This window comes from Mus pahari, chromosome 21 (genome assembly GCF_900095145.1).
Source record: "Mus pahari chromosome 21, PAHARI_EIJ_v1.1, whole genome shotgun sequence".
In the NCBI taxonomy this organism is placed as follows: Eukaryota; Metazoa; Chordata; class Mammalia; order Rodentia; family Muridae; genus Mus; species Mus pahari.
In genome coordinates, this window is record NC_034610.1 from 51973712 (window position 1) to 52001596 (window position 27885).

A 27885-nucleotide genomic window follows, 5' to 3' on the forward strand; every position below is an offset into this window, starting at 1 on the left:
TTCTTTAATCAACCACAAACAAACAAACAAACAAATAAACAAACAAAAGCAAAACTTGAGTGATTTTTTTGTAAGTTAGAAGTGAAAGTTTTCCTGTCCTGAGGGCTAAGTCTATGTATGTGTTTTCCTAATATTATGTAAATAGTTACTTATTTTTGAGTATTTTAGATTTATTAGGAGCTCTTTTAATCAGGAGAAATCTCCTGGGATGAGGTAAAAACGAAAAATATAAAGTGGTGTGGGTACTTACTTGTACACTTATTTATATCTGGATATCGAGTTCCATAATATCCACTTGGACACGAAGAGAGACACACTCCTATCTGCTTCATGCCAATTCTTTCCAGAACAAAAAATAGTCTGGGCTTACATGACAAACATCCATTGTAATCTGAACACGTTGCACAGCCTCCTTGGCAGCCTTGACTGACATTAGGATGCACTGCAGAGGCAAAGCAGAGACAGAAAGAAAGGTTAGACGGTGGATATAAGGTTAAATGACATTTCCCTCTGTCTATATGTTACTTTAATTACCTTTTGACTTGGTGATAGTGGGCAAATGAGATAAGATTTTTTTTCCCTACTTCTTTTTAAGCCCAGAATTTTCCTTAACCATATGTAATATTTTTAATTTGAGATTTCATACCTTTGTGCCTTTGAACATTTAAAATATATTTCATTCAAATGATTCATTTAAAAATCTCAGTAAAATGAAATTACTAAATCAGCATGCAGGAAAGAGTTTGACAATTTTGTGTTCTTTTTTTTATTTAAGGTTTATTTATTTATTTTTATATATATTAGTGCTCTAGCAGCCACCTGAATGCAGAGGAGGGCATTAGATCACAATATAGATGGATTGACACACTACATAGTTGCAGTTGCTGGGAATTGAACTCAGGACCTCTGGAAGAGCAGTCAGTGCTCTTAACCTCTGAGCCATCTCTCCAGTCCCTGTTGTTTTTTTGTTTGTTTGTTTGTTTGGTTTTGTTTTTTGTTTTTTGGGTTTTTTTTTTCCCAATGAAACTGGAAAATTGGCTTGATTTTGTGTGTGTCACAGACGGTAAATGTGTCTCTGATTTCACCAGCAAGTGTAATAACGTGCACGTGAGTGAAGACGCTAAGCAAAGTACCTTGGGTCTGGAACATCTATTTCAACTTTGACCTAAGAGAATACTCTTTAATCCAACTCAGACTGACTCGGAAACTACATTAGCATACTGCCACTGTCCAGTGCTTTTCTGAAATGTTTCTTCTTACCATTAAATTTGATACAGTGTAAAACTTTGCATCTAAGTCTTATCAGTCAGTTTATATGAATTTGTGTTTACTACTTTGGTTTTTTGGGGGCGAAGCCCTAGAGTGTTTGTGCCCCCACCCCCATTAATTCAACTCATTCAAGTAAAGGGGAGGAGTCACCGTCCTCACACTCCTGGCTTCCTAAGTCATAAATGTATGACGTAAGGGTGCTCCTTGGCTAGTCTGAACACACGCAGCAATCAAAGACTGGAGGCATCATTTACTTGAATTCCTCTCAGTTAACTTGGTTATGGGAATTGATTATGTGTTATCTGACTGGACCAAATAAGGAGCATGCTTCTTGTATCCTGTGTTTAAAGTTATTGTCTTTCCCAATGGATTCTGTATTCAAATTCAATGGTAATCCTGTATAGGACTTTCTAGGAAGTCAACCATCTTCCTTTGAGAAGCCAAAGTTGATCCACAGGTATGTAAAGGTATCTTGGCATATTTCTGACTTCTTTTATTGACAGAGGAAGGTATAAACATCAGTAGACATGGACATTAATCTGTGTTTGCAATGATGTGTGATAATTAAGCTCTTTATTGCAGAAACAAAGCCCTCCAGAAGCTGAGGACAGGAGAAGAACTGGAGTGAAAATAAACTTCAAAAGTCTCACATTAATAATCTTTCTCCTCCAGCAAGGCCACACCTAAGGGCCCCATCCCTCTCCCAGATATTATCACCTACTAGCTAGGGATCAAGTATTCAAAACATGAGCCTGTGAGAATTATTTCATATTTCAAGTATAATATTAGTCTGAAATCACAGTGATATTTGGTTATTAAGCTCTTCATTGGAACAACAAAGCCCCCCAGGCACAGTTTGAAATGATACCCATAACAAAGATCCTTCCTGTTGGGGTATATGAGTTAGCTCCATAGAGGTCATTCAGTTGACCCGCTTCCCTGGCCCGCAGGAAACCATCCCTGAATAAGCCACAGGAACCACAAGCAGCTCGCTCTCATTCCAAGATGTTTCGTAAATAAACTGAGGAAATGTGTGGGGGAAGGGAGGGCTGCTTTTCCTGTGCATGTTCTTCTGTAGGGTGGGGCAGTCCTATAAAGTAGATGAGGAGGGTTTGCCCTTATGGGGCCTGAGGGGTTTGTACCAGAAACTCCTTTCCAAGGAAGGTCATTTTTTTATGACAGGGGACTAGGGGTGGGAGAGTGCTTGGGAAAAATCAGAACCTATTTTAAGCAGGGAAATACTCTCAAAAGGAAAGGTATAGGAGAACCCCAAGTGTTCAGAATCCATCAGAATTGAAGTCAGAAGCTAGAAGTCCAAGTGCAACCTGTGAAAGGTTTTCACAAAACCCATCTATGGAAAGGGGGATCATACTTGAGAAACTAATGGCTTCTAGTTCAATCAAGCAGTGCTTCCAGGTTCAATGAAAAGGGTCCAAACTGATATGTCCTTACCACTGAAGTGTTTTAAGGAAAATGTGATTTTGAAAGCTTATATACCTCAAGCCTTTATGACTTATGAAACTACTTTAAATAGATTAGTTTTTAATATTACTGTGTTTTACACTTTTAGACCCTCAAATTCCTTAAGATGTTTCATTTAAAGAATTGGATTTGGATGTTCAGAAACTTCTGAGTCAGGTCTGAGTTTGTCTATAACAACTGGCAACAACTTCCTGTGACATGGTAAGATATGCTAAGACCTTGCTCAAATCCCTGAGACTCCAAGACTTTTCCCAGTGAAATGATGCAAGTCAACGTTGTGATAAAACAAGTCTTTCTGCATATTTTCATTATTCACAAAGTTTTCAGAGGAGCAAGGGAGGTTCAGTCGTCCCAGCTTTTTGGTGGGGATTTACTTGTTTGTAGTCAGAGAATTTACGATATGGGCAGCAATGTTTGAGCACAAATATGTTTCCTTGGGAAAGATTCAATGGCCATAGCCATGGGAAATGATGGACATTAAGATTCTGAAGTGCAGATTCTGGTACCCTATTTTTAAGGGTCAGTACTGTAGTGAATGGTTTCATGAATGCTGTATAAGGATCACTGAAATTATAGTCAGTATTACACAACTAGATACAAATTTCCCAAACTTCATCTTAAGGCCTTTTACTTTTTATATGGAAACCACAGAAAACTTTGGTCTAGATTGCCTGTAAGAACGCTTCCAGCCATGAAACCCTGTGAGTCTAAGACAAGAAAAAATAAAAAAGAAGAATTTTAGTTTGTCATGCTCCTGTCTTTTTGCCCCATTCTATCGAGTTTATTTTCCCTTATATATTATATTTGTCAAATAATATCTTTCTACTGCCGTGGTATATAGACATTGTAGCCTGTGACACTGGAGAGGAAAGGGATGTGTCATAGAAGAGTTTCCACTTTGTTTTAGTTGGAGTTTATCAGCAGGTACATGGCTCTGTCAGGCTAGAGGAGGAAGAGGTGCTACCACAGTTGCTCCAGTTGACAAGGAGACTGGAATGAGTTTGGTTCAAGGCTGTGTATGTTTCAGGTAAAGGAACAAATCAGACTGTCAAGAAAGACTGGAGGCATAAGGGGCATTTAGATTATGAAACCTTTTGTGGACCATGACATGCCAACCATTCTGTAGACAAGACAGGTTTCTGTATGGTGAACAACATGTTGTAATTTCTATTGAAATGGTTTTCCCTGACACCTTAGCAGACCTGAAGATCATGAGATACTTGATGTGGTATTCTAGGTAAGGTGCTCATAGTAACTTCAAATTAAGCTAAGGCAGAATGGTAGGATAAGGGTTGGATGCATGTTCCCACAGTACCAAGGTGCTGTAATCAAACAAATAGGGTAACCAGCAGAATAACTTGGACAAGAAAGGGATTTGGGAAGTTGGGTTTTGAGTTCTTGAGAGTGAGAAGAGAGAAGAAGTTACTACTTAGGGTGAGAGAGCCTGAAGGTGAAGGATTAGAACAAGGTTGAGAGGAAAAGGGAGTCTGTTTATCAAAATGTGGTACAGCATGACATGATTAAACAGAAACAGAGCTTACTTTGGAGTGTTTGTTGGTGTACATGGGATTGATTCTCTGGTGGTAGCTAGTTAAGGTGTAGAAAGGGAGAAGCATTCTGAGACACTTCACATTTAAGTGTCCCATAAAATAATAGAATTCACCATGGCAACTGTTCAGCAACCTATGGAAGTAGATAGAGCATTTAAAAATACGATTCCACGCTAAATCTGGCTTTCCAACATTGGTGGAAATGTTGTTTCTCTGTCTGTTCCTAGCCCAGTGCATAGCCTGAGACCAAGACTGTATGTTTCTCCTAAACCAATGCCTCCCCTACAGATGCTGGCTCTGCCTCTCTAGAGCTCTGAGATCTCTCTCTTGCCAGGCCAAAACCCTGCGGTCAGCTGTGGGAACGCTGTCGCCTGCACTCTGCTTCAGTTACCTCTCCGCTGGTTTTCAGTCCTTAGCCCTGTTCCAAAGCCTGGTGGAATTATGCCCCTGCTATGCTCTTTCCCTCTGGCCCACCCGAGTCACCCGTGAATGGAAAACACCAGACAATCTTAATTTAAAATCAACAGATGACACAACCACTGGGCACGGAATCTATTATCCTAAACTCAACTATTCTATGTTGGAAATCTTCTGGTGGCAGAGGTCACCACCAGGTCAAACAGTTCCTGGTCTCACTCCTACCTCACTGTAAAAAAATAGCCATTTCTTCCTCCCATGTCCTCTCTTCCTCTCTCTGACCCAGAAGACCCACCTCTCCTATTTATCCAGCGATTGGCTTCTTGTTGTCTTTATTAGCCAACCAATTAATTAGTGGAAAATTCCTCTACCAGTAGATGTTATCATGATCATTCATTTTTGAATTTCCAAGCTAGGTGTCAAGAAAACTGAAAATTACTGAGCAAAGAATAGCTGCGGTCAGGGATTGAAATATACATCTTTGGTACCTGGTAACTCTCTCTGTAGGTAAATGTTAATATAAAGGGGGCTAGATGAGAGTGAGAGAATGGATACAATTCACAGGAATTCAAATTGGAATATTTTGACATTCACGCAAAATTAGTACTACTTAAATTATAACTAAGAAAGAGATACATTGTAATAACTGTTTTAAAGCCTTTTTTATTTTATTTTGTTTTGTTTTGAACTTGAAATTTTTTGAGATTATAATTATAAAATTTCTCCCTTCCCTTTCCTCCCTCCAAACCCTCCCGTTATACCATCTTATGAAAACTGTGGAAATAGTAGATCAATGCATCATTTAAAAGCTGTGTCCAGTGTCTGATGCCAAGTCTTCTTGAGTGATTTCTGACCAAGTTTTCTGACTATCTAGATGAGAAAGTTCAGCCTGTGGCTCGCAGTGTTTATCATGCATCAAACCAACTGAGTATGAAGAACTCTGTGAAAATTCACAGGAAGCTTCACGGATCTGCCTTTATTCCATTTCTAATGTTCAACTGGAAGTCTAAGTCTCATCTACCTGAGTTATATGAAAGTAACCTATGGTGTGTTGCCAATTATCTGCTCTCCTCATTTACTTGTGACTGGAGAATTTTCCAAATTCAAATTTCATAAACTTTAAGTTCATAAAACAGATTTGATTGGATTCAATGTAAGTGCTCATTATATATGAGCAGTTTTGTAATTTTACAATTTACATAATTAATCTGTAATGAATTCACAAACTTGGTAACTATTACTTTAACCAAAAAATAAAGAAACAAGCAAACAGAAGCGTTGCCCCAACCCTGGCAGGGGCCTGAGAGAGGACAGGGAGACAAGACTTAATATTCACTTCAGACTTCTCTGCTTTCTTGCACTTGTTCACACTTAATGTTTCTCAAGTTAAGGAGTTTATTTGGTCTCATAATTTCTTGGTAGTCTCTTTGATAATTTCTGGCATCATTACAGAGTGACTATTTATTGCATTGATTTTTAATAATGAGTGATTGAATGAATGACACCCATAATATAAAAAGGCTGTGTAATTGTATTTTTAATGCAAGTCTTAAACTGATAAGTATTTAACAGAAAGTTAAACAACAACAACAACAACAACAAAAGGTTTTTCTAGATGTCCTTTAGTATTCTCTTTATCTAGAAGTTTTTTGTTTAATCTTGACTAAGTGAGGAAATGTACTTCTACACAATCAAGTCCCCAAGAGATTGTGGCAGCAGGTCTCCTTGTGTTATTATACAGTGATATAATGGTAACAGAAAATTTACGGATGATTGATTCACGGTTACTTGAAGATCAAATGTTAAAAAATAGAATTACTGGATAGTCTCTTACACATTTTTTGGTGAATACAAAAGAAAATATTGAGAATTTTTGAAATTCTCATTCATGAGTTAAAGCTTAAATCTGACCATGGTTGAAACTCTATAGCCTTTTAAACGATTTGGAGGAATTAAGCATAGGTGTCAAAGTAGGCACAAAAGCTTATTTTAATATGTACAGTAATTTAATGAAATATAACAATGTTATTTTTTCCTCTTCATGTGTGTATGTGGTGTGAGTGTGTGTGTGAGTGTGTGTGGGGGGTACATATGGAGACCTGCAGTTGTTATGGGGAATCTCATTTTAGTCACTTTCACCTTATTCAATGAGATAGGATCTGTAAATCAAATTTGGAGTTCCCAGATTTGGTTTCACTAGCCAGCTGTCATTAGGGATCTCCTGTCTCTGCAGTCAAGGGCACTGGAGAAGTGAATCTTAACCTTCCCAATGCTCCTAGTCTTTAATACAGTTCTTCATGCTGTGGTCCACCACCACTGCTCAAGCACAAATTATTTTCGTTGTTACTCCATAACTGTGATTTTGCTACTGTTATAAATCCTAATGTAAATATTTGTGTTTTCTGATGGTATTAGGCGACCCCTATGAAAGAGTCCTTCAATGACCTCGAACGGTCACCACCCACATGTTGATAACTGCTGTTCTAATTGCAGGCAGATACAACATCCACTCAGCATCTTCATTGACTCTGGGATCTGAAGTCTGGTCATCATGTTTGCCTGACCTCTCTTAACTACCAAATTATCTTTCCAGTCTCAACACTGTTTTAGACCCCTACACCATGATAGCAGGATTAAAAATAGAAATACTTGCTAGTTAGAAGTAAGCTTGGAGATGAATGGAAACATTATACATGGATGTAGCAAAAAGGCTATAAATTAAGGTTTTAGTTAAAGAAAAGTAAGAACTCGTTGTGTTGTATGATACAGAGGATACATGGGTAAAGGTTCTTCAGTTCTTTGTGCCACTATGTTAACCTGTTGGTAGTTATATATCGGAGAGTTAGATAAATATAGATTGTCCTGGTCTCAGGTGAATACACATAGAATCACTTAGAATGCTCCTATAAACATGGTGATGAGGTCAGACAGTTTGAAGTTATTCTTTGTTCAAAGCCTGCATGGTAAGGAGAAGCCCTGAAACCCATCCTTGAGCATCCATGCAAGTGCAGAGACGACAGCAGTGAGGAGGAACTGGCTACAAGGAACAGCATGAAAGGAACCTATGAGGCTCCGGCACTGTGACTGACAGGTGATATGGCAGAAGAGGGTGGGCTCAAACTCCAAAGACCCGCCTTAAATGACTGACGTCACAGATCAAATGCATGTAGACTGTACTTCGTAAACATTTGTAAGTCTGATAGTGCCATTCTCTTTAATTTTTCTTAATCTGGAAAAGAAACAAGAGTCCGATGTTTCATGAAAATATGTTCTTTTATTAATTTTTATATTAGAGGAAATGTAACTAGGCACAAACTTGTGGATTTGCATTTAAATTCCAACCCTTGAAGAGCCTGTGTATATCTCTCCTTTTTTTTTTTTTTCAATGTAAGAACATTCTATTTACCCTCTGTTCTCTTCTATCTCCCACCAGCAATTTGCTTGGGGCTTTTATATATTCACTCCTCTTTTAGTGGAGTATATTTGGGGCTTGGGGTAGAGAAAAAGAAAAGGAACATTATGAAACATACAAGAGGTCATTAAAGAATAAAAACTTTAAAAAGTCTTACATATAGTCTTTCCTTGCATTTTCTAAATCGTACCATCAGTGATGCAAATTGAAATGACTAGTAATTCAGGCCACTAACACCGTGTGGCTTTCAATTCTAATAAGGCTTACACAAGAATCTCCACCATATGTTATTTTATTCATTAAAAGATTAAGAATCCATGGGTGGATTTCAGAGCCTCTGTGATTCATAGGAATAATCATATTAATTGCCTTGTGCCCAGCCAGTCTGATCTGCTGGTTTAGTACGATGCTGACTGTTATCAAAGGCATCTGAAGGATCAAAAGTGAAGGGACTTTTCCTTAACCACAAATAGAAAGGACTACAAAGTGAGCAGGCTCAGCTCTGGGTTAGAATGTATGGTACTGAGTCAGCATTCCCAGCTGTTTCTCAGAGAGGGGAAGCCTTCCCTTTCTCCAAGTGGCCATGTTCCCAATGGAGGTGAACAGAGGACAAGAGGGGTTGGAGAGGGCTGGGAATCCAGATCTTGCCGAGAGCCAGGACTGTTGATGAGTTTGTGGGTGGTAAATAACAGCGAGTTTTTTTTTTTTTTTTTTTTCAGGAGACAGGTCCAACAGTGTTCATCCAACAGTGGGAATCATTATGTGCTCTGGCTTGGCTAACAGAACCTTTCCATTTTTTTTTTTTTTTAATGGGAGAAATAATTAGAAGTCAACATAAACAGAAAATGTGAACATTTAATGGTACTGACCCTGCATGGGTGTGAAGCCATAACTACCAACTCACATTCTTGAACGAAACAAACTTCAGTCTGTAGGAAAAAAAACAAACTCTACTTTGTTATACTGTGGATAAACTTGGATCTTCATGCCACATAGCCTGCTAAAGTAGCATATCTGATGGCCAAAGCCTTAGCATAAGCAAACAGCAGGCAGAGATCTGCGGTGTTTGAATAGGCACAAGAAGGTGTGCAAATAGAAAGCATACCATTAAACAAAAATACATGGCTTCGTGTGTCACGCCTGAAGTTCTGAGAGAGGAAAATCGGTGGCTATGTCTCCTAGATTCGTGAAACAGAAGAACAGATGCACCTTTCTGAGCAAGATGCTTTGCAAACCTTGATATGCACTCCCTGCATTGGTGCCTCATTTGGAAAGGAGCCCTGCACACTTGCCAGAGGAGGCCCACAGTGGTGGATACAGCCTCTCAGATCACAGTCTGGTTTGGAATTCCAGTTCTCTCTTTTTTTTCTAGCTAAATTACTAATATGTATCTCTTACTCCAACTGTTTATTTAAAAATGAGGTTATTCAACACCTTAACCCTGCTAGCCAGCAAACACAAAAAAGATGGATAATACAAATTACCTATGTCAAGGTAGTTAAAAAATCTGATTATTTATTTTGGCAAATGTTGCTTGCTCATTTTGAATCTAGGGTTGCCTATGTGTAGTTACAGGAACATCTACTTGATAAATTCTGAGAATGTTGACATTGTGCAAAGTACCTAATGTTTGTATAGACACTCATTAAAAATTCATTAAACACCACTACCTTCTATCTTCCATTCCTGGAAGCCCCTATCACCACTGTTCCTTAGTAATAATTTGACCTCCATGGGTATTCCAAGTCCAATGCAAGTATCTGAAAATTCAAAGATCCACAAGTGATAGAAAATGTGATGTTTGTCTTTCAGGAATTGGTCTCAGAATTATTGCATCCAGCTTCATTCACTTAACCTGTGAATTTCATAATTTTCCTTTCCTTAGCAGCTAAACATTACAGTATTCCATTGTATAAATATGTCATATTTTCATTATTTATTCATCAGTGCATGGACATTTAGGCTATTTCCATTTACTGGCTATTACAGCAAGGCAATGGTGAAACAGGTGATAGATCTATTTTCAGACTTTTAGGGACATTCTACACTGATTTTCATAGTGGCTATACCAGTTTGTACTCCATTAGTAGTGAAAAAGTGTTTCCCACCCCCCTCATCCAAGCCAGCATTTGTGGTCATTCAAGGAAAGGAAAAATAGTATAAAGGTTTGAAGGGATAAATGGAACAAAAAAAGTAAAATTGGGGTTGAGGTGACACAACAGTGTAGAAGAAGGGAGAGGGAGGCATGAATAACACTAAAGATCGTTTGCAAAGGTCACATGGAAAGCTATCTATTACTGTAAAAGCTTATATATGCAAAGTTATGATCGAACCCCTTTTTGACAGGATGACAGTGCCCCCTATGAGATACCAGAAGCTAACAAAAGAAAACAACAACAACAACAACAACAAAAACAAAACAACAACAAAAACAGTGCCAGGAATAGCTATACCCTTTTTTGGAGTTGTTAACAATTGAGAACTCATAGACTCCAATCAAACACTACAGAATAATGTTATTGCTATATTGTAGTGCCAATGCTATATTAATTACCGTCCAGAACTTTAGAGTAAGGCCCTATTGCTGAAGAGATAATGTACTTGAGTCATAGAACATGAAAAAATCAAGATGGTACTCACTTGAAAGCTTCATCCTTGCAGGATAATCTTTATAGTTCTAGAAAGTGCTATACATGTTACTAGAAGATACAAAATATCATCCATCTTACCAAGGTATTACTCTTCTGAGCTATAAAAATGACTGGTTTGGAAAGAAGCACCCACTGATGTAGTAGAGACACGAACACCATGGGAGTAACTAACTTTTTGAGTGATTTAAGTTATGCTCTACAAGAAAAAAAAAACCTCCATATATAACAATAGTGTTGGACCAAGAACCTGTGACAAGATAGATCATAGGCCTAGAGGAGAACTTACTATTATTATTCTGCTAAATAGACATAGTTTTAACCCAACGTCTTTTGGCTTATTGTTACACATATAGATTAATGCATCTCTCAGTTCTCATTAGAGAACCTTCTACTTGTGGAATTTAATACGGTCTTATAAATCTTCTCTATAAATTTTCAAATGAGAACACTAAGATCTGCATAGCTTGTTAACTCCTAAGTTATAAAAGCATAAATGCCTAATTTGATAAATACCCATATATTTATTAATTATACATATGGCTTATATACACAATCATTGTTATGGAAATATAGAAATATTTATTTAAAACTGTCTTCCTATATAGATCCCCATATTATTATTATTCTCCTTTAACATGATGCGGTTGCCTAGATAATTCTTTCTTCCCCTAATCGGAATTTGATTGAACAAGACCTTAATGATCTGCCAGTAAATTTCTTTTCAACCAGTAAAAATCTTTCATATAACAAAGATTTCCCTTAGCCTACATGATTTTGAAGCCAAGCCCAAAGAATTTATGAAATATTTCAGTGGTAATATTTGGGGATCTATGCAGTGTAGGAAAACTCACATACTTGCACTGGGGGGAAAGTAAATGCCCTTCTTTCATGATATGTTTATTTTGCTGCTCACTGGGGTTGTAATAAAATACTGTAGAAATGATATCTCTGGATTGAGTTAGAGGACCGTAGCTAAATCTGCTCTGTCCATTTTAAAAGAATATTGAGCAACTCAGGTAATGATATGGCAGTCTCCAGATATCATGCAAACTACGGTGAAATATGCTGCTGATGGCAATGTCACTGTGGTACTTTACCAGCCTAGAAAGAGTTAGAAGGTCCTTCATCCCCAAGAGTAGAATAAGAACATTCTCAATGGTAAGCTGCTAATTGATGAGAAGTTTGATAATTTGGTAAGAATCGTTTGCTTTCTAAAATGATGCTTCATCATAAATGATAGATCAGGGAAGTAGCCTGCTGTGACCTTGAGAAGAGCTTGCCGCTCAGTAAGGAAACAGTGTACTGCATGTGCAGTATGTCTGCAGTATAAGAACAGGTAGTTCTCTTGAAAAAGGCTACAAATTAAACAAAGATATTAAGTTTGTAGCAACAGTTATCACCATTTAGTTCCTAAAGTCAGAAATCCAGGAACCCTGTTGAGCCCTGTTTCCATTCAGCCTTTTCTACACATTGTTGTCTGTAAGGAACGAGTTTATAACTTTCCTTTCTCACCAATACCACTGATGCCAATCAGCAACCAAAATAACCATTTAGAAACGCCAGCTCTGATCTCATTGATCTTCTGCCATCAAAAAGTGTAATGTCCTTTTACTTCCCAGCAACAACCCTGCCAATTATCCAGGTTTATTCCTTGTGTCAGACTGACTTTTGTGTAATGAAGTAAAATTAGTATTCCCATCTTCGCAGATGAGGAATGACCTTCTTTACGGTCCCCTGCCCCTGGACTATCCTCTTTAGTAGGCCTAATGACAAGCAGAGTGTCACAGTGAAGGTTCTCAGGTTACATTTTGCCTCTTTAATGTCTGTATTCTTTTGGTGTTCTCCTTCAACTTCTTACTTATCAGATGGTTATCTATGTGTCATATATTTGTTGCATGGGGCAACACAAAATAACACATGCAAAAAGTTTCTTTACTTAAAATCCTTCATGAGTTAGTTGTAAATTATGATAAAAAAGATCTCAGACAAGTTGGTTTCATGTCTTTATGTTTTAGGAAGGAACCTCTTTAAAGCTATAATCTGGTGTTAGAAAGATCATCAACAGACTTACAGTAGACATCCAAGTAGCATGTTGATGTGCATTTGCCAAGCTAGGGCTTTAAGTAAATCTGGTTTTATGTTTCATGTAGTGATCAAGGGGTGGGTTACCATAAAAGGTTTGAGAAATGCCTTGGATTAATGAACAAAAATGCACAATTTTTAAACATAAAATATTTTAGTGTTTGTTTGGTAAAAGCAATTCCAGTTAATGAAGGAGTGTGAAAGTTCAGCTATAGAAATTAATCAGTGCACCCAAAATGGAAATTTGCTCAGCCAAACTATGCTACTCCATTACAAGCTTTACCTAACAATGCCAACTACGTTTACAGTACGCATAGCATACTTCCTGTGATTGTCACAAAGGTCACACTAAGTGATGACTCCTATTCATTGGCCATAAATTGTAAGACAAGAAAATGCTGAAAGGCCTCATAAATTCCACTGTTTTAGTCTGTGCTTCCTCCAATCTTTGTGCTTCATCTCCACAATGCTGCTCTTCAGATAAATATCTGGATATGACTTGGACTCCCTCATTGCAAATATTATTCCCATTCCTATTCAAACATATCTAAAAAATGAGCATGTCATGGCTTAGAAATGATACCTAACCATTCTACTTTTACACACACACACACACACACACACACACACACACACAAACACCAGGCTTCTCAACTCAATTTTAACAACTTCAAAATACAACAAGAATAGTTTTCTGGTATGTTTTAGTCACTCTATTAACTACAGAACATGATAAATGTTAAATAAGGAGCTATTCAGTGAAATGCATGCTATTTTAGCTAGGACTAAGTTGAGTTTTATTTTTCCCTGTACTATTTCCCAGTAGTTTTGTTTCTGCTTATCTTCTTAAAATGTAGTCTAAACATACAAAGAAATACATATTTGTAAATTGAAGCCCTAACTCCATATCTACGAAGCTTTGAAAGATAACTTTGTATCCCACAGATCCTGTTTATTATTTTCTTTGCAAAATAATGTTATAGAACCAGGATTCAAATGTGAACTAGTCTAGTAAATACTGTACACTTGACATCAAAGACAAGGAAGAAACAAACTCGGTGTAGATGCTGAGACAGTTGTTAGGTTGACCTTGAACTCACAAAAAAATTACCTGCTGTAGTTTTCCTGAGTTTTGTAATTATAGATGTGCACCTACACATCTGAGTTCTATAATTTTTATAAGAAATAATATTAATGTAAATTTCCTTAAAATCTTACTTTATAAAGAAAAAATTATAGAGCAACAAGAACTCTTAGGTTGTGAATTGTCAATGATTAAGCTGAATTCAAACATACAGATTTTTATATTTTAGTGTCATCAAAGGAAGGACAAGCATGTTTTCCAAGGCATGTGCTTATTTTCCAGCCCACATCATAAGATCATAAGATCATTGATAATCTGAAGTTCAACCCGTGATGTTCTTTATAGTTTAAATTGCTTAGCTATGTCATGCTTAACCTACCTATCCCTCTGCATCCCTGAAAGTACATGGTCAACTGAGAACTTAAAATAATTTTTCAAAAACTTGTGTCTGTACTAAACTTGCCTATCCTTTTTCTTTATTATTTTCCTCTAAATAATACAGCATAACAACTAGTTATAAGTACTAAGTAATATGGGTCATTAAGAGATAATTTAAATATGCCGGGGGATGTGCATGAGCCATATATACCACCCTCCTGTATTGATTCCATAAGAAAGCTGAGCACCTGAGGTCTGCAATTCCCCTGATGCTGATGGAAGCCGGTGTGTACTATTACATAAAAATCTGTGTGGACAGGAAATGCAGAAAGACAATACTGGAAGTTTGTTTCTCAAAACTGAGAGTGATGCTCTTTTAATAACTGATATTGGATATAAGCAGGAGAGGTCATCCTTTACCCCTTTTAATGCTAATTTTTGAGCAATAATAGAGGAACCAGAGCTTGAGTCAGTGCAGATCTTACACATGTTGCTAAAGTCTGATGAGCACATTGGGAAATGGCAAGGGGCTGTTGAAGTGATACACAGAGCCGGGCGTGGTGGCTCACGCCTTTAATCCCAGCACTCGGGAGGCAGAGGAAGGCAAATTTCTGAGTTGGAGGCCAGCCTGGTCTACAAAGTGAGTTCCAGGACAGCCAGGGATATACAGAGAAACCCTGTCTCGAAAACCCAAAATAAAATAAAATAAAAGTGATACACAGATTTGTAATTTCCCTCCACCTTTTCAGTTTAATCACTGGTAACTCATTTTTTGGTATTTTCAACTTTAACAAATTCATTTTTTCTACACTATGTGCATTATTTAAACATAAGCCTTGGAAGGATACATGAAAATCAGTATTTTGCAGTTGAGATTACATACAGTATATTGTAATTCCTGTCTTGGCTCCTTTTCCTTTGGTCCTTCCTGAGGGTGTCAGTGTCTATGGATCGGATGACATAAGATCTGCTATTGCAAACATTAATAAAGATCTATCATTGCAGAGCAATTACTTATCCTTTGTTTAATCTCTAATGGAAAGGATTTCTTTAAATATTTACACCAGAACAGTTGTCAGAATGAATGGTGAGAAACCGCTGGTATATTCCCAGAAGGAGAGGACTGGTAGAGGGGGAGAGAGGGGATTTCTGGTCATATAATTTTAAGCAGCTCTGAATTTTAGGGAGCTTCCTGCTAGAATTGAAGCGTTTATATTAACAGAAGGTACTTCAGTTATGAAAAGCAAGTCAAGTAAGATATTTGAAGAACCACTTTAGTTCATTGCTCTTGTAAAAATGACCATCAGATCCAGGTTTAGAGAAGAGAAAACACATTGTTTTTGGAGACTCAATAAATTGTCCACAAGCAAAGACACGTGTAGAAGTTTGTTGAAACATCCAACTTTCAAACTTATTCTGAGCAATGCTTCTAAAGGCAGTTGCTACTTGGAATCCGTATGCAAGCTTTATATGCTGGGAACAGATTGCCATCCACTGAGATAAACACCAACCTCAATGCATCAGGTTTGTGCTGAACTGCATCACTTCTCCCCCAGCAAGCTTTAAATTCAGTACTCGGGCTAAGAACTGTTTCATGAGGATCATCAGAGTTGTCGCATTTCCCTTAGATCACCAAGAGCACACCAAAGCCATTGACAAATGGTTCTCAGTGTGTCTCTGAATGGTGAAGATGGCTGGGGTAGTGGGAATCATTAAAAGCACCTTTGTAACTTAACTAGGAAAGAAAGACTGGATGTTTCTATTTCCAGATTACTGGCAAATGCAACCCAAATGCGATGAAATGTATGGTTTTCCTATATTGGTCAAAACAACAAGCAGTTCACCGCACCTCATGACAAGAACACATAATTATTATATATGAGGACAGAATGCATCTGCCAAGAAACCTGGAGATTGCCAGTTACAAAAAAATAAAAAATAAAAAATAAATATGACAAGGAAATGAATTGGTCTGTATATGTAAAATATTTGACTTTTGATTCCATATGTTTAAACAAAGATCTAATAGTAACCTGAGACCAAAGTAGTAAAGGGATACAATGAAAGTCATTGCAAATTAGGAAGGAATTGGAAACTTAAGGACAATGAGTCTCAGAAGCTCTGAGGTTTTATTCAATTAAAGTTCTATTGTATGAGGCGATAGCCACTGAGTGTTCCAGGCAAAGGCAGAGGGTTCAAAGCCAACTTGTCTCTGGATTATTGAGTACAGATCCATCGGTGCTTCTTGAATGGAAACACTTAACAATCTTTCTGTTTCTTATACTGAAACTTTCAAAGGACAGCCACACTTCTTTCTTGATCGTGTGTACTTACTGGCTTTGATATTAGGTTTCGAAAAGAGTTTAATTTTAGTACAAGGAATTCTAGATTTGCCCTTAGCCTTTTTTTCTAGGTGCAGATTTTAGCACTCCTGTCTTGCAATAATGAGTTACCATTTTCTTATAGATAATTGTCCTTTCACTAATATTATGTCTAAATTGACCTAAGAATATTTACAAGGATTTCTTTCTTTCTCTCTCCTTTCTCCCCCCCCCCCCAGATAATTCTTTCACAAAGACTGAATTCCTGGGGCTCTTTTTTAATCAGGACAGGAAAGGAGGAACAGAACTTGAGGTAGTGACACCAGGAGTTCTCTGTGTGGGTTTTGACTTTTGCAGACAGACAGGAGGTTTACGGGGACTGTGACGTGCACAGTGCCTCCGGCAGGGGTAGTGATATATTTTCATTTGTGCATGCTTAGGGTGAATAACCTATTGAGAAGAAAGTTGGTGGAAAAGCATTGTTTTCTGTGGGTTTCCTGCTTTCTGTAGCTTATGATTGCTCCCAATCCTTAGGGACAAGTAACTGGGTCTGACCATGCAGCAATGTCTCAAGCACGCTGTGATGACCCTCCTCCCAAGAAGCCTGGCTTTCTTCAGTCTAATTACTTCTGGCAATTGTGGTTATTGGGATTTGGCCTAGTGACTCATTGCAACCCAAATTTTCCCAAAGAGCCCCCTTAACAAGCACAGTGAAATCTGACAGGAAGCCCAGACTTCCACCTCGTTTTTACATGGAGCTTTCCTTAACTTATGGCAAGGTTCGAAATTTCTGCATGGACTAGAAAAGAATAATAAATAAGAGTTAATGAAGACAACAGCTTAGAGAATAGCAGAAGATGAGTGAAATAAAGGCATCTGCGAATTCATGATCTTCCACAAAACTCCATCCATTGGATAAAGTGTAGCCCGTGCTATTTATAGCAGTGATAGTGATCACCATAGTCAATCCAAGCTAGTCAGAGACCATAAAAGAAAGGAATGTTTATGTCTTGTTAGGCAGTTGCCTCCCCATTAAGATTTTCCTGACATCAAGGAGGGGTAAGAAATAAAAACAAAACAAAACAAAACAAAAATCCCAAACCAGCAGTTGTTCATTATTAAGTAGCTTTGGAGACCAGTTTGAGTTTGACAGTTTTGACTTATACCTCATTTTGCTTCCACAGTTGCTCTGTTGACTGTCTCCCCTACTACAGCAGTGCAATCACCTTCTCCCAAAGGCAGTGTTGTGGGGATCCAGCATCTGGTAAGGTCACTATCAGGCCTTCCTGCAGGCACTTCGCTCTCTTTTTTTAGAATGAAGTGATTGATTCTTTCTCAGATAGTCTTGCTTGCAACAGTCAGTGTTCTGAGTTTATCAGTTTCCTATTGAAAACAACGCTGTGTGTGCCCAGAGAAGGCTTTCTGCTGTTCAGATGGTACACGCCTCGTCCCTTATCAGGCTTCACACAGGTTTATTCTGTCTGTCAAACACTCATAAAACTAGTATCGCTTTCAACAGTTACTCAGCTGTAAAGGCTATTCTTGAATTAAGGGTCTGACAATATATCATTTTCAGCTGTGTTTTAGAGTCACCAGGCTACGTTTAAAAATAAGACTCTCTGAGGCCTATCTCCAGAGATTACATCATTTTGTCTTGTTTTTATTTTTAAAGATCTCCAGGTATGAACTCAGCATCAGCAACCCCTGTATCTAGTCCCATAAAGCAAAAATTCAGAGTGGAGGTTATTATTAATGTTCGTGGTGAAAGTAATATAAATAATAGATTGTATGAAACATCATAAAGATAGCTTTCTGGGTAAAAAAAAAATAGTCAAGGAAATGCCAATTGTGATTGTAAATAATCTACAAGGCTTTTGACATTTAACTCCAGAATTATAGCTTGCCCAAATTTTCATGCCTAAGTAAATCTTGTATTGAGTACGTAAAGAGATACTTGGGGAGAAGGATTTTAGAGTATATCAAATAAATTGTGTGATTTTATTGCTTGTGATAAAAAATAAAGATCTACAACTTTGTTTAGAAACTGTCTGTTGGGAAGGTTAGAGGGAAGAGGACAAAGGGAAGCCATGGGATTGCTCAAGTCTAAAGTGGGATTGAAAACACAATGTCTTGTGTGCCCAGTGCCCTAGAGTGGAAAGAGGGAGACTCTCCAACATCTGGGCTTTGAAGTTAAACCAGAACTGTAAGCTAGGAACTGCGTATCATTTCTCTAACAAGAGAGATAACAGAGCAAATAATAAGTGGCACATGCCTTTAATCCCAGCACTCGGGAGGCAGAGGCAGGCGGATTTCTGAGTTCAAGGCCAGCCTGGTCTACAGAGTGAGTTCCAGGATAACCAGGGCTATACAGAGAAACCCCGTCTCTAAACAACAACAACAACAACAACAACAACAACAACAAAAACATGGATAAAATGAAACTCTATAATCCATAATCCATCTAGACGGGGTGTGACAGTTATATAAGGCTATTTTGTGGACATATTCAAGGAACAGGTTTCTACTGAGAGGTGAGAAGTTATTATATAAGGAATTTATTTATTGCTACCATAATATTCACTTTAATAGGGAAATGCCATTGTGTACTAAAGGAAATATATACAATGCAACAGTGGCTCTGACAGTTATAAAGCTGTCCTTTGTCAGGAGGTATTTAACATGCTTAGGACATATTATTTTACCACCTCTCTGTTGGAATGACACTTGCTCTGTGTATATATGATAGCTTTTGTCAAGGTGATTATACTCTTTAGTTGTAAGGTTTCTTTGTAGCTGTGAGAAGCGGTAATCTTTTTTCTTACAGGGAGCTGGTGATGTAAAGCAAGCTCATGGATTCTGGTACTCTACATTCTGTGGTAGTTGTTTTTATTATGTAGTGATAAAACGAAGGCTGTGTCACTTTTAGGAGTGCACTTTCTATTGAGATACAGTTACAACTATGCTCAGGAGCATATTTCTAGAAGCAATTTTGGGGAGTGAATATACACACTAATTTTAGAAAGGAGTTCAAAGGTAAGCTAAATCAAACTCATACTTCTGCCAAGTCCTTAAAATACTGGGAAAAAATACTCCCTTTGCTACAAAGTCTTGGAATTAATAGAAGGAGCCAGTGAGAAACCACGAACCTGACTGTTATGATAGCTGATCAATTATGCATTATGGATGTTGCCCAATGTAGATGAGCTAACTAGATGCCTTCAGATTTTATCCCATCCTGAAATTAGCACATGTTCATTGAGAAATCTTCTTGAAAGTAGCAATGCCACTATGGGATGCTAGGTCCAATGCTGTGGTTCAGAAACATTCAGCACCTTTTACAAATACATCCTGCATGACTGTAAAATCTTTCAAGTCGTCTTATGAACTGTGGCAAAGCCATATAGGTAGTGAAGGCTCCAAGCCTTATCTTCATTACCGGCTTTGGCAGCTTGGAAATAGCATTCATGACAGCAGCCGCCATTCTCTTACATAACAGAAAGTACTATAAAAGAGAAGCCGCAGTTGGAAATAATACGTTAGGGCACTTAGAATGAGGAAAGTGATGTAATGCAATCTCACTGACACTACATGAAGCAGTCTTGAGGCTAGCAACACAAACACTTTTGATAAATGAAGGAAAGCACCCTGCAATTTTATTCTCCCGTGTCCAGCCATCCTTTTTAATGAATGATACTGCTGTCCTTGACTTCAGCCATCGATACATTCTGAAATTGGGGCTCAAGTCCTAAGTGTCTTCCTAGCTCCTCACTAAAGATAGTTCAAAAGCAAAATAAATTTCTTACCAAACCTACTTGTCTCGTTTTTGTCTGTCTTTGTATCATTTTTCCATTGACCAATATCTGAATCCTTATGCTCCTAAACTGATGGCAAATATGCTCTTGCTTCTTCCTACTCAATGAAATGCCCAGAACTATTTATTTCATCAAAAAGGGTAATCTACAATATTATTTGGCTCCATCAGCCAGTGTCAAAGGCCATCTCTAAGCACTTGTCAGGACAGGGGAACCGATGCCTTCCTCTGCTTTCCACTCTGAATCAGCTCCAAGGATTCGAAAGCTGGGGACAAGATGAACCTGTCTGAATTGTAATGAAATTGCAACCCGTTACATAGTGTAACCATTACAATTATCCATCTATCTAACTGAGTGAGAAGGTTGTTTGGTACCACTAAGTTTCTTTTAAAGAATACTAAAGGTAACTACATCTCATGCTGCCCTTAGAGTTAAGGAAGAGATGATTTTACCAAATCAGAGGCACTGTAACTGGATGGTTTGTAAATGAGCACTCTTCACATAGGAGACGATTTCAGATATTTTATCTAAGTGTCACATTGTTGAAAATTTTCAGGTGGAAAAATGGGAGTTCTTATCATCAGTGGCACCCAGCTATTCCTCACAAACTATAGTGTCCTTGACCAACTCTATCCTTTGAATAATGGGTTACAATTCCATTGTTTTTTTAGTATTGCTTTATGAACCGTTTAATCAGAATGCTAGTAGTGCTTCTGAATTAAAAGATACGATTGGGTGTAATAGACAAACAAACCATCTCCAGTGTGTTCCTCATATTCATATTTACATTCATGTATTTTATTGATGTGTAATTGCAAAGCTTTTCAAATCTATTAGAGGTCTCAATAGATTTCAGTTTTAAATATGATCTACTCATTGTAAGCTTTTAAAAAAATATGTCAAAGAAGGCGGTCTGTATTTTCCAACAAAATAAAAGACAAGAAAAAAAATCTACCTAACTTATGAGTCAATATATTTCAAATTATTGCTTTGTAAATAGCACCTCTGAACAATGTCTTATAGGAAGAGGAAAGCACCCTCATCAAGTCGAATACAATTGCCACACACTGTCATGACTGACTCCTGCTATATCTTCAGAACTTAGGGATATTTTTCTAATGGTAACTGAAGTTGATTCTTACATTTCATGAAACACAAGATACACTGTGCCGGCATTTCAGGGATTCACTGAGAGCCGGGGATAGCCTTTGCGGTGGGTGGGAATAGGCGAATGACTCAATAGGGAGGGAGAGCAAGAGATCAGGAAAGTAGCAACCTGAGTGTTTAAAGAGAGATAAGAGAAAAAAATAGGGAATCAGAGCATCTGTAATAGTTGTGTTTTTGAAAGTTTATGTAATTTCAGAGTAATGCTTTAGTATTATATATTTAGATAAGGTTCTGAAATGCTTTGTTATGAAGAATGAAAAACACTACACGTATTTAAATGATTTGGCATTTAACTAGAAAATATTTTTAGACATTTAGTGACAGTCTGGAGATACCTACCCAGATTCAAATAATCTAAAAGGATCAAATGTCTATTAAAGTCATTTTGTAGTAATGTAGCAAAGGTTTTCCTATAACAACTTAAAAATCAAATTTTACTGCATGTTGTAATTTCACTTCATTGCTCTCTGGAAACCTAATTTGTTGAACATGAAAAACCGGGGAACTCTTTCATTGGAAAAATAGTCCACCAATGTAAAATTTAAAATACTGTTCGTATTGCATGTTCAAAGGAATGTTGAAATAACTGATAAATTCTTTTCACTTGTTCTTCTATCAATGCTTAGACTGAGTTGGGCTAAGACACCATTTTTTAAGGCATTCAGTAAAATCTTTCTGCTGGAACAGAAAATAAAGATTTAAACTAGAGTAGCAGCCAAGTATTTTGGGAAAAAAAACTTCCTAGCTCAAAGATGCTTTAGTTAGAGCTCAGATCTTTGTTTGCATTTTCATGGGCCACCATTTCCTAGGAAATTGAATTCATCTTTGATTTGCATTCATACCATGTGATATGCCATAGAATGCACTTTCTCAAACAGTTCTTGGTCAGATCTCTCTTGAACTGTTTTTCTTAAGACTAAAGCATGCAGCAATAAAGTCACCAGATCACAGAAGCTTACATATGTCAGCATTCCTACACCATCATAGGAAGTAATCAGTTCCAATAAATATATTATTAGTGTGATTATTTTTGTTGTACTTTTGATTTTCTTCACCTTTCTCTGCAGATTGTAGTACCCGTATTTTTAACTGGTAGGCATATAATGAATTTCTAAAACACGAATGATCTAAAATCTGAAAAACTAAGATGAAATTAATAGATGTCCACGATTAAAGAACATTGTACCTGATGCCCTCTTGCAGAGAGGCAATGCCCTCGGGGGCAGTATCATCCTATGGAGGCTTCTGGATAATCAAATAATGAAGTATGATGAGAAAACACTCTAGTCCTATTCGTCATTGTTGCATTATAGCAACAACACTTATAAAGATTACCAGTTAAGCAGAATAGCCTAGGCTCTAGACATATTGGGAAAATGGAACTCTGGAAATCATCAAGTTAATTATTTCATTAGCCTGATATCCTCTCTGCGGCAGGTTCAGCACATAGTATAAATACATAAAAGGCAGGAACGTTCATATGAGAAGACAGATTTCATTGACTGGATCTCTAGCTTGGTATAGTAGGGCCCTGTTTCTTAGATCTCCCTCTTGCCAGAAGGGAGATTCTGTAGTACCAGTTTCTACACTTCAAGTGAAGGTTTCTGACCCCACATAAATAATCCAGGTGAAAATGTGATGCATTAGGAAAGAATTACGGTTGTTATGATAAAGGTGATGTTTAAATGCTACTAACATGCAACACGAAATTCAAAGGTTGACTTTACCAAACTTCAAAGGCTAAGCTGGAAATGAGATCAAAGAAAGAGTTTAGGCTTTGTAAATTAGTGTCCAGTGTCCAAAGCTAGAGCTTGCTGCTAGAAATCTTGCTGAATGATGAATTTTTGGAGTAAATGCTTTCTTAACGTTTTTATCTTGAATAAATTTATTTTGTCATCTCTAGACACTGTATATCAATCAAAATCATTGCAATCTTCTGTTTATGCACCATAACTACAGAGACATTTAAAAAGCATGAGACTTCTGTTTTAAAGCATTGCGTATTTTTATAGAGATAATCGTAAACTGTAATAATTAGGATCATTGGTTTGTGAAGATCAATAGAATACTGATTATTGTAGAGGAACATAAGACTATTCGCATAATGCTTTATACCTGAACGTGTTTAACACTGTAAATGACAATCTTTGCTAGCAAGGACCTTTGGTACTAAGATATTTAAGAGACCACATTTTTAAAAAAAAAGACTTTAGGAGTCTTTTATTTTTAACCTTAATTTTCTACCTCTCTCATTAGTGATGTTTCTAAACCTTTAAGAAAATGACGCTATTGCTACAAAGCAAAAGTGATACTCCTAATTGCTCTCTTAAGTTGCCTTATGGTGGGGAAAAAAAAAAAAAAGAATTGTCTGGCCAGTTTTAAAATAATTTGACTACTGCCTTATTATTCATTATGAAAATAGTCCCAGTTACTATTAAGGAGATTTTTATTCAGGTATTTTTAAAAAAACACGGTCCAGGTGATTTTATAAACCTGCTGCGTTAATTTCACTTTTCTGGACATTTAACAAGGATCCTCGCTGCAAAAAGTATGCTGCGCCTGCCAAATCTTTCTTCTGTCTGCTCGGAGGACGCAAGGGGTCGCCCCTCTCCCAAGATTGCAGGAGCAACCGAGCCGCAAAAACAGACTGGAGAACAGCCGCACCAAGAGAGACCTCTCCCGCTCCCATAGAATCACTGAAATTTCAGCTCAATTCCATTTATTTTCTTCCTTAACCCCGCAACACAACGAGAGGGCGCCTTTGACTTGGCTTTGAGATGATACAGGAAGAGAGAAAAGCAATCTCCTTTAGACTTCACACATCATCGCCCTAGTTCCAGCCCAGATGTGCGCGTTCTGAGTTTCCCGCTCTGGTCCTTTGGGGTGTAGAGATGCGAAGGAACGCATAACAAACTTTCTTTGCTTTCTTTTATTTCTTTCAGAAACAGAAGCCCCCGACCCCCCAACCAAAAACTCAGGTACCAGTGACACTGAGCCACAGGACCCTGCCCCACCCCGGCAAGTGTGTAGCTCCGGGGACACTACAGAATGGAGTAGACTGGGATAAGCCTTACTGGCATGAGCTATGCAGGGCAAACAGCTGTGTTCCTCCTGGCTTCGCTTTCCTCACCGGTCCCGAAACTCAGTGCCCAGCGGACCTAGCTGGCCAGGAGTGGTGATGCGGCCCCCCAGGCTGCCGCTTCAGGATACCGCAGCAGCAGGCCTGAGCGATAGAGTGGGTGGGAGGGTTCCAAAGAATACAAACCACTCAGAGGCCAAGAATAATAAATCGGATGCCCTGACATGTTTAGTTTAGGCTCTCCTGCGCTGAGAAGCGATCCTAGAGGCAATAGGGCCAACTCGGACTCCAAGCCTCTGGTGTTCCCGCCCAGCCACGATTTTTAAAGGCAATTTTCAGGTGAATCAAACTTTGTCTGGCTTGGGCTAGCGGTACAAAGGAAGCTTTCAGGGGACCCTCACGTCCAGGGCCAGGACAGAGACAAACAGTGGAGAGAGGAGATTGCTAAATTTCCACCCCACACAAATGGTCTTGTGTCCTAAGAGCTACCAGCATCCCTGCCCCAAGGATTTTGCGGGCTGGACACTTGGGAAAGAGATCTCATCTGGGGACCAGACAAGGTCTTGGCTCACCAACCCCCCAGATCCAAGCTACCAAAGCAATTGCTTTACTGGGTGTTTTCTGTTAGTTTTCCATAGTAACTACCCCAGGGGGCCCAAGAGCCTTCTGTAGAGCCAGGGTCGTCCTTAGCTCTTCTAAAGGACAACCTTTGCGGGCACTGACAACCGCGCTCTGGGCCACCCTGGGAACAAATAGCGAAACCACCCTTACATCTGTTCCAGAATCTCTGAAAGATGCGGGCTTGCCTTGCACCAATTTAGGTGGAGGCTGCCCTGAGGCATCCATTTAATTCCAGCAAAGGCACAATTTCACACAGCCGGGGACCTAACACTCGCCTGTGTAATAGACTGAAGAGCAGAGAGGAGATGAGCTCAGGGGGAACCCCACTCTCAGTATGCGCCTGTCTCAGGGGACCCCCTTGAAAGAGTCTGAGGTGGCCAGAGCATTCATGTGGGGACAGGCAAGGTGTGAAAGTGACTGAACTTCGGAACCTCTGGAGTTCGCCTGCCTTCCAACCCCAGAGCATGGGACGTGGGGCAACTTAGCAGACAGTCGTGGAAGCCCTGGCGCCTCAGCGCTACTCCACTCGCGCGCTTCGTGGGAAGCTGCAGCGCGGGAGCTTGCTCACTGTCCCTTGAGCCCGCCCCAGGTTGATTGACTTGACTACCATAAAACAACCTAGGGGGGAGGGGCAGCCAAGGTTCCCCTGAGCCAGGCGGGAACTTGGGATGATCCCAGTCTCTCCTTGCCCTTGTGCCAGTATCAAACAACCCAAAGGCAGGGCGACCCAACTGCCTGGGGCTCTAGGCCTCCGTCGGAGCCTCAAACACAAACCCCTACAGCGAATCTAGGAAAGAAAGGAAGATTTCCAGATCCTGATTTACAAGGGGCAGGGGGCAGACTAGCACCGGGTGCAGGGACTCCAGCGCTGGCTTGTGTGCTTGAGTAGAAGAGCCAGTGCCCCGAACTGCTATCTCCTATGGGAGGCATAGGGTGTAGGTTGAAAAGACTGTTTCCTCCGGCAGCTGACTCTGGGCAGGCAAAACCAGCTGACGGGTGAATGTGGTGGAAGGGGGCAAAGGCATAACACAAGCCAAAACAACAACAACAACAACAACAACAACAAAAACAAACAACAACAATACCTCCTCCTCTCCCCCTCCCCCGCCTCAAAAAAAAAAAGGAAAGAAAGAAAAAAGAAAGAAAGAAAGAAAGAAAGAAAGAAAGAAAGAAAGAAAGAAAGAAAGAAAGAAAAGAAAACCCTGCACTTACTTCTTCGCTGGCGCCTTCCTCGGGAGGCGTTTTGGCTGCCAATGTATTCCATAAAGTTCAAAATGATAAAAAAACAAGAAATCAGTCGCAAGTGCATAGTAACCCTGTATTGTTTCCCTTCTTTCTCTCCTTTTTCTTTTCACTGTTAGTTATATTTAATGTTTTTTTTTTTTTAAGAAAATTATGTATGTAGGTGTTAGGCGAGTCTATACGGAGAGTAGAAAAACCAGAGCAGCGGGACTTCTCCACTGAGATCCAACAGGCGTGCTGTGATGGCAAGCGAAGCGGGACGGGTGGACCGCGAAACCAACAATTGCATTCTCAAATTGTCCGAACACAGCCCGCTGCTCTGGGGTGGCTGTCATCGCCGCGAACTAAGGTTGCAGGAGCCTCCTGGCTAGCCGCAGGTTAGCCTCGGTTGCACAGCAGCGGCGGCTGCGGGCGGAATCCAGGCGAGCAGTGGCCCCTGGGGCTCAGAGGCTGCAGCGGCTGCGGCTGTGGCGGGGACCCCGGGAGCGCAGGGAAGCGGACGCCGTGGGTACCGCAGCCATGGTCAAGGGGCGCTGGAGAGACCCGAGCTGCTTCTGGCGTTCAGAGCAGGAGCCGCTCCAGTGTTGGGCCGGGCTAGGAGCACCCCATAGGGAAGGAGGAGGAGGGAGGGGGAGAAGGGATGGCTGCGGGGGGCGGGGGGAGCTCGGGGACGGGGAGGAGCAACAACCCGGAGCGACCTCAATAACTTTCAATTTCAAGAGGGAAAGAGGGAGCTGGAAAAGTACAGGCGTTGCGATTTGGCAGATGGACGGGAAGAGGCGCCTAAGGGGTCCCGGGTCTGCGGCGGAGCATCTCTGGACACAGCAAAGACGGCGGGAGAATAGAAGCAGGGTTGGGGGAGGGACAATTTGAACCCCGGCAAGGTGGACGCACTGGGGTTTGGTGGTTTCTGAACCAGCTGTACCAAATACCCCAGACCCAATGCCCCTGTTGTCTCTGGCCTCTGGCAGAGCTCACCACATAGTAGTGGCCATGTCCTTCAGCTCTTCAGAGACCTTACCTCACTCCAGCAACTGCTCTTGGGCAGTTCACCACTCGACTCTCTTGTTCCTAATTTCTCGGGATTTCTGGCTACAGATGCCCTCTCAACTCTTAGCCTTTCTCAGTGTCTCTCTGTTGCTTTATCCCTCCCCTCCCCCCCCAGCTTCCCCTCCCCTTTTTTTTTCCAGGGAAAGTAGCTGTGGTTGTGTTGTGTGGTCTCAGGGGGCTTAGGTGGGAGTTTACCCTTCAACTTGAAGGTGCTTTACCTGATCCTAAGGGGAGGACCCAGAGGTGTGAGCTCTCTGGGTAATCTGGA

General features: G+C 39.5%; 1 protein-coding gene across 1 annotated transcript in view; it reads right to left on the bottom strand.

Annotated features, from left to right (window-relative positions):
* Nucleotides 1–27176, bottom strand: part of Rspo3 (R-spondin 3) — a 33017-nt gene extending 5841 nt beyond the window's left edge. The window contains exons 1-2 of the mRNA XM_029532910.1: nt 26538–27176; nt 251–442 (exon numbers count right to left, since the gene is read on the bottom strand). Coding sequence (XP_029388770.1) covers nt 251–442; nt 26538–26634 — 289 coding nt within the window. The 5' untranslated portion in view covers nt 26635–27176. The remainder of the gene's footprint in view (nt 1–250; nt 443–26537) is intronic.
* Between the last annotated feature and the right edge of the window lie 709 nt (nt 27177–27885).